Source organism: Priapulus caudatus, unplaced genomic scaffold, assembly GCF_000485595.1.
Source record: "Priapulus caudatus unplaced genomic scaffold, Priapulus_caudatus-5.0.1 Scaffold385, whole genome shotgun sequence".
NCBI classification, from domain to species: domain Eukaryota; kingdom Metazoa; phylum Priapulida; class Priapulimorpha; order Priapulimorphida; family Priapulidae; genus Priapulus; species Priapulus caudatus.
In genome coordinates, this window is record NW_014577446.1 from 231,987 (window position 1) to 239,124 (window position 7,138).

At 46.9% G+C, this 7,138-nt stretch overlaps 1 protein-coding gene across 1 annotated transcript in view; it reads right to left on the minus strand.

Moving 5' to 3' along the window:
• Window positions 1-7,138, minus strand: part of LOC106809800 (neutral alpha-glucosidase AB-like) — a 23,285-nt gene that overhangs the window by 3,025 nt on the left and 13,122 nt on the right. The window contains 12 exon segments of the mRNA XM_014813006.1: window positions 320-423; window positions 1,044-1,153; window positions 1,483-1,596; window positions 2,162-2,239; window positions 2,637-2,719; window positions 3,199-3,311; window positions 3,859-3,995; window positions 4,633-4,793; window positions 5,774-5,798; window positions 5,800-5,854; window positions 6,807-6,927; window positions 6,930-7,043. Of these exon segments, the coding sequence (XP_014668492.1) occupies window positions 320-423; window positions 1,044-1,153; window positions 1,483-1,596; window positions 2,162-2,239; window positions 2,637-2,719; window positions 3,199-3,311; window positions 3,859-3,995; window positions 4,633-4,793; window positions 5,774-5,798; window positions 5,800-5,854; window positions 6,807-6,927; window positions 6,930-7,043 (1,215 nt within the window).

Sequence of the window (7,138 nt, forward strand, 5' to 3'; positions counted from 1 at the left end):
GAGAGAGAGAGAGAGAGAGAGAGAGAGAGAGAGAGAGAGAGAGAGAAACAGAGAATAAGAGAGAAAGAGAGAGAGAGAGAGAGAGAGAGAGAGAGAGAGAGAGAGAGAGAGCGAGAGAGAGAGCAGGAGAGATGTCTATACAAGGAGGAAGACGTGGCAGAGGCTGGAGTGAGAGGGAAATAGTCCTGTACACAAAAAGAAGGATGAGACAGAGACAGGTAAGACAGCACAATATAGCTGAGACTTCAGAATGCACATCAACGTACAATAGTACAGTACGAGTCAGTAAAGGCAAGATGAATACTGAACACATGCTTACGTTGTGAGTTTGCGAGAATGCTTCGTGGTTTCTTCTGGAGTCCCATGATGACCACTCTCTCGAGCCAGGACTTGGTCGAATAGTCCGCATCGCCATCAATCATTCTGCATCCGCGCAAAATAAATAAAATTTGCATTAGAATGTATTAGTACATTATTACATAGGTAACCTCAACTTATCTAATATGTTTCAAACATCGTTGACACAATAGCAAACTGGGATGGGCAGCTGTTCTATGAAGAATAGTGATTGTTGATTTAACTACCTTTCATTGCTGGTTAAACGTTAAAGGGCCCCTGGGCAAGGCATAGGTACATGTTATTTTAAATCCTGGAATGTAACTATGTGATTCTGAAGCCGGTTGTCAGAAGCATCGGAAATAGTTATGACATCATTAGTCTAAAATGTCATACCTTTTTACTTGAAGTGACGTCCAAGAATTATGACAAGTTTAGACATTTAGACAATAATCCTATTTATAACGTTGCTGACAATGGGTCCATGGCAATTCACCACAGGTTAACTTACATGAAGCTGTGTATATAGCTAGCTACCGTGTCACCAAGACCATATAGTAGGTAGTCTGTATATATGGTAGCCTGTATCTCAAGGCCACTGCAATTTCTAACTGTAGTGATAGGTGCAGTAGATACAACGCTCATCCTGCCAACTCACTAGTTTAGCTACTATATTCAACTCGTGCTGGGAATATAGAGCGACATACGTTGATTTTAGTTCCATGCCATCGAATTCAATTCGCCTATAGTTGAATGCTCCCTTTTGGTATTGGAATGAGAATCCATCGTCCATATATAGCGTACCTTCTGCTTTTTGCTATAATATACAAAAACATTTACTATAAATAGATATACACGCACGAACATGTGCAGGCACACATATGCACCCACGCACATACATGAGTGTATATGTACATATGTGTATGTATTTGTGTATATGTATTACAACAAATCATCCTTTTACACAAAGGTAAATGAAGATATGTAGAATGATAGCGTGTAAATAGCACTAATTCTGTACAAGTAATATCCTCAAGATATAAATATAAAATTATATATTATTCATGTTCTTACGACATGTAGCTATAAATCTTTTCTAACAACCCGGTCAACAAGCAAACAAGCGAACAGCGTGGCAGCACATACGTGGCTATCTAGTGCGACGATGAGCGTGTATGGATCCTGCAGGGCCAACATGGCCGCCCGCCGAATCCTGTCCTTCTTTGCAATGATTGTGCCACCCTTCTGGTAGACAGGAATCTGAATCGCGAGCAATGAGAGTGAGTGCTATATGCACAACCATATCAACACATAACAAGAAAGCTAATTGATTTTAACTAGCTATTAGACTAATTACTCTAACCCTAACCCATTCCAGGTGACATGCAACTATAACAGTTGTGTGTGTGTGTGTAATTCCTACTAAATCTTGAGGCAATAAACACACAATAATGTTAATGAATATGAATGACCCTAAAATTGTAATAAACAATAGATCAAAATTATCCTGTTAAACTAATCCTATCCAACACGTGATAAGATATTCCTCTTGCACAGCGCAAATGACAAATTTAGCTTTGGTTGTCACCAACCATGACAGATACACAGATTAGTAACAAGTCACACAAAACTATACAGGAGACATGGGTAGGCACTCAGGGATCTAGTTCCACTGGGTCAATTTCTAGAGCGTGGAAAAAATATTTTACTCTTACACTAGCTAACGAACGACTAATTTTCGACTTATGATAGTTTCACCAGGTTCTTATAACTTTTGCTTAATCTCAAAAGGCGATGTTGAATATTGTTTTTAGTATTAACTTACCCTGTCCAGATCAACATTGATGTAGACAGCCTTGTTGTCAGACTGCCTAGCCTGATATGTGTCATAATCGTACCAGATCTGGAAAAGCATTCAGGGGTTCAGTTGTTATATATCTATTCTTGCAACGTGAATTCAGTCGTACAATGACAGTGTGCCAACGGTCTGCCACGGTTCGAAATGGATTGTCATAATAGGTTCATGCCAAATTTGAGAAAAATATTCCAATTGATTTTTACATAATTGCATAATATTAAGAGATTATTTGTAAAGAGATGCACTGATAGAAACGTGCAATGACTACAGCTACATACGAATTTAACATAGCAAATTACTGGATAATATTTATTATGTTTATATTATTATTATTATTATTATTATTATTATTATATATATATATATTAGTTTTTATTACTTGTAGTTATCATTACAATATTATTCTAAACACACGAGAATGTAAACATGCGATAAATCTTACAACGTTATCGTCACCGCCAGCAAAGTAGACGTTCACACCCTTGGCTCCAGAATCGACCACAGGCCTAACCAGCAATGCTGATCCTGCAAGTGCAAAAACACCCATCGTAGCCATGGCTAGGGGACACCCCTCACCTCACATTAGCTACACAGCCTTTCACTCTACAATGATCAGGTAAGCTATAAGCCCCCACTAGCTATATGACCTGCACCTCTATGTTAGCTATTGTATGCTCTGACTTATTGTGGCTACATTAGCTATAAAGCATATGGGCTGATATTCCAATCTACGATGTTAGCTGATGTGAGCTACATTGGCTAGATAATAACTATTACAAGTAGGTTGGTTGTTTTGGCTACGTATACGGTGGCTATGTTATCTACACTTCCCATCTATCCAAAGTTGGCAATGTCAGCTACACACATATACGCTCAGGATGACGACGTGTTGGCTATTTTATTTATACATGCCCTCTATACCATGTTTGGAAATGTCAGCAACCTATCATTCAAGCTACGTTGGCACGGCAACGCAGCCACGAGTATGACGATGGATGACTCACCGACCATGAACTGATCGTCCATTGCAAACACCTGCTCGTCCTCGGGGAACTCTGCCCACATCGGTCTCATGACAGGCAAGCCGGTCTTCTCATGCTCATAGAACAATGTGTACCTGAGATAACGAGACGGAGAGTGAGACATACATACACACGCACGCATGCATGCACGCACGAACGCACACAGCGAGATAGTATGTGAGAGAGAAAGAGAAGGTGAAAGAACGGGAGACCAATATAAAGCCTGTAGTATGACAAACACCAACTCCCTATAAAATACCTCTAACACTTATAAGTGTAAACACTAAACATTATATGGCTAGAAGCAGTGCAGTCGAAGTTCTAAACTGAAAACATCTGGGATGCATGGTCAGTAACATCACAAATAGACATATGGTGCAATGACATCATACGTTTAAAATGCCGGAAATGTCTAAACAAACGTGTTGTGCAAAAGTTACGACTCTAACATTTCAGACTCACGACAGTCGTACTTACATACGTTAACATTAATATTTAACACTACGTTGAAAAAACACTACTATTATTTCTGAAAACGGGCTCCTAAAATCTTAAAGCAAACACCAGTGGGGGCAACAGCGCTGGCTGCTACCACACCACTGGCTCGCACTTGTGGGATGCGGTGCATCGTGCGTATCTTACCAGTACTGCAGCAATGCGTAGCGTTGCCGCAGCGCCTGCCGCATACGCTGAGCTTCCTCGGGCGTGAACAGCCATGGCTCCCTCCTACGCGTGTCCAGGTGCGCGTGCGTGCGCAGGAACGGATGGAATGCACCTGCCTGCAGGAGAGAGAGAGAGAGAGATAGTCAGCAATAGCAGTGATTCGGAGAAAGAGAGCGAGAAAGAGAGAGATAGATAGTGCGAGAGAAACACAGAAAGAGAGAGATAGATACTGCGAGAGAGACACAGAAAGAGAGAGATAGATACTGCGAGAGAGACACAGAAAGAGAGAGATAGCGAGAGACACACACCCACGCACGCACGCACGCACGCACACACACACACAGAGGAGGGTAGAGATGAAGGAGAGAAAGAGAGAGATCGAGAGAAAGAGAGATGAGTGGTTGGCAGGTCCAGATTGATTGATCCTATTCAGTGCATGCTTGCCATACCATGACTGAACCAGTAAAGACATCACCAACTGAAGTCATTGCAAACACTCGTAGCTTGCGAGACAGCCCAGGGCACACCCGCGCCCCGGCAGCCAGGGGGCTGTCGTCAGAAATATCGTAAATACGATATCACAACTCTACAATGTCGCAACTCCTCCGAGTGAAACGCCGTGCTATCGTCACAACATGTCAAACGTGATGATCTAAAAAAATATTTGCAATGCTATTTCCGACAACGGGCGTCAGACGTTTGACCCAGGAAGGCCGCGGGCCGACCCGACCCCCGGGGGTGACGAGCACACACCTGGTACCACCTGGTGAGCAGTTCTCCGTCGACGTTGCGGAAGAACCCGCCGACGTCGGCGCCGACGAACGGGATTCCCGTCACGCTGATCGAGAGAAACATGGGCGTCGTGACCTTCAGGTGACCCCAGTCCGCCAGGTTGTCACCCGTCCATACAGCACCTGGTGACGAGAAACGCTGGTGTGACGACAACTCGTGTGACACACTACACACGGGTAAGTACGCTAAACACTGTACTTATTAGTGCACACCCAGGTAAGTATGGTAACACTGTACTTATTAGTGCACACCCAGGTAAGTATGGTAACACTGTACTTATTAGTGCACACCCAGGTAAGTATCGGTAACTGTATTATTAAGTGCAACATCCAGGTAAGTGATGGTAAACTGTTTATTAGTGCCCACACCAGGTAGTATGGTAAACATGTACTTATTAGTGCACACCCAGGTAAGTATGGTAACACTGTACTTACTGGTACACACACAGACACAGGTAAGTATGGTAAACACTGTACTTATAGTGGCACCCCCAGGGTCAGTATGGTAAACACTGTACTTAAATAGTGCACAGCCCCGGTAAGTATGGTGACACTGTAGCTTATTAGTGCACAGGCCCACGTAAGTATGGTCACTGTACTTACTGGTACACACACAGACCAGGTAGTATGGTAACACTGTACTTACTGGTACACACACAGACACAGGTAAGTATGGTAACACTGTACTTACTGGTACACACACAGACACAGGTAAGTATGGTAACACTGTACTTACTGGTACACACACCGACCAGGGTAAAGTATGGAGTAACACGTACTTACTGGTAGATCACCAGACACAGGTCGTATGGTAAGCATGTACTTACTGGTAACCACAGACACAGGTAAGTATGGTAACACTGTACTTACTGGTACACACACAGACACAGGTAAGTATGGTAACACTGTACTTACTGGTACACACACAGACCAGTCAGTTGGTAAACACTGTAGCTTACTGGTACACACACAGACAAGCAGGTAAGTTTTGGTAAATGGTACTTACTGTACACACACAGACACAGGTAAGTATGGTAACACTGTACTTACTGGTACACACACAGACACAGGTAAGTATGGTAAAATAGCGATAGACGACTCACCGAATCGTTGAGAACCTGCGAAGAAATGCTCGGCTGAGCACGAAAGGTCGGTCGTTGCCGCCGGATCTCAGACGCAGACCCCTCTGCCGTCGCCTTTTGCTGTGGAGAATAGAAGAAGTCAGCGCTCATGTCTTTTGATTCCTCGCTAGAAATGGTTTTGTTTGCTCCCGTTTACTGATCTACGTGTATAAAATCTGTGATCCCACCGGCCCTCGCTACACCAACCTCACCCCCGCCAGCCTCACCTACCACCACCTGCACCCCACGGCTGGCGCCTCACCTACCACGCAACCTCACGCCTGCCAGCCTCGCTTCCAGCAGCTAGGCGCTCACCGCCGGCCAGCCCTTTCGCTTACTTCAGCCACTCCACCCGCCGGAGCTCTCGCTTACCACCAGCCTGCACTCGCCGCGAGGCCTCGTTTGACCACCAGCCTCACCCCGCCGAGCCTCGCTTACCACCAGCCTCACCCCGCCGAGCCTCACTTAGCCCGCAGCCTGCACGGTCCCCGCCAGCCCTCCTTCAGCCACCAGCTCACCGCGCCGAGCCTCGCATACCGCCAGCCTCACCCGCGCCGAGCTCGCTACCACCAGCCTCACCCCGCCGACCTCGCTTCACCAGCCTCATCACGACCGGCCGCCGAGCCTCGCTTACACAGCCTCACCCGCGAGCCTCGCTTACCACCAGCTCACCCCGCCAGCCGCCTCGCTTACCACCAGCCTACCCGCGCCGGACCTCGCTTACCACCAGCCTCACCCCGCCGAGCCTCGCTTACCACCAGCCTCACCCCGCCGAGCCTCGCTTACCACCAGCCTCACCCCGCCAGCCCTCGCTTACCACCAGCCTCACCCCGCCGAGCCTCGCTTACCACCAGCCTCACCCCGCCAGCCCTCGCTTACCACTAGCCTCACTCGCCGAGCCTCGCTTACCGACCCAGCCTCACCGCCGCCAGCTCGCTTACCACCAGCCTCACCCGCCAGCCTCGCTTACCACCAGCTCACGCCGCCGAGCCCTGCGCTTACGCACCAGCCTCACCTTGCCGCCCTGCTTACCACCAGCATGCCGTACAGGTTGTGAACGTCGCGGTGCTCCCAGCCCCCGTCGTGCCTCGCATCCTTGTGCATCGTGATCTCGGCCGTTGAAGACGACGGCTCGTCATGTCGTTCCAGACAAACAGGTTCGGCAGCGAGGCGCGGTACGACGCCGGCTCAAACTTGCTCGCCCACCACTGCTGCACCTTCTCACTGAGGAAGTCCGGCCACATCGAGTTACCTAGACAAAACACACACCACACTTACATATATATATATCTATTACACACCACAACAGAGCCCAGACACCACATCGCCGCGCGCACCGGCGTTCAC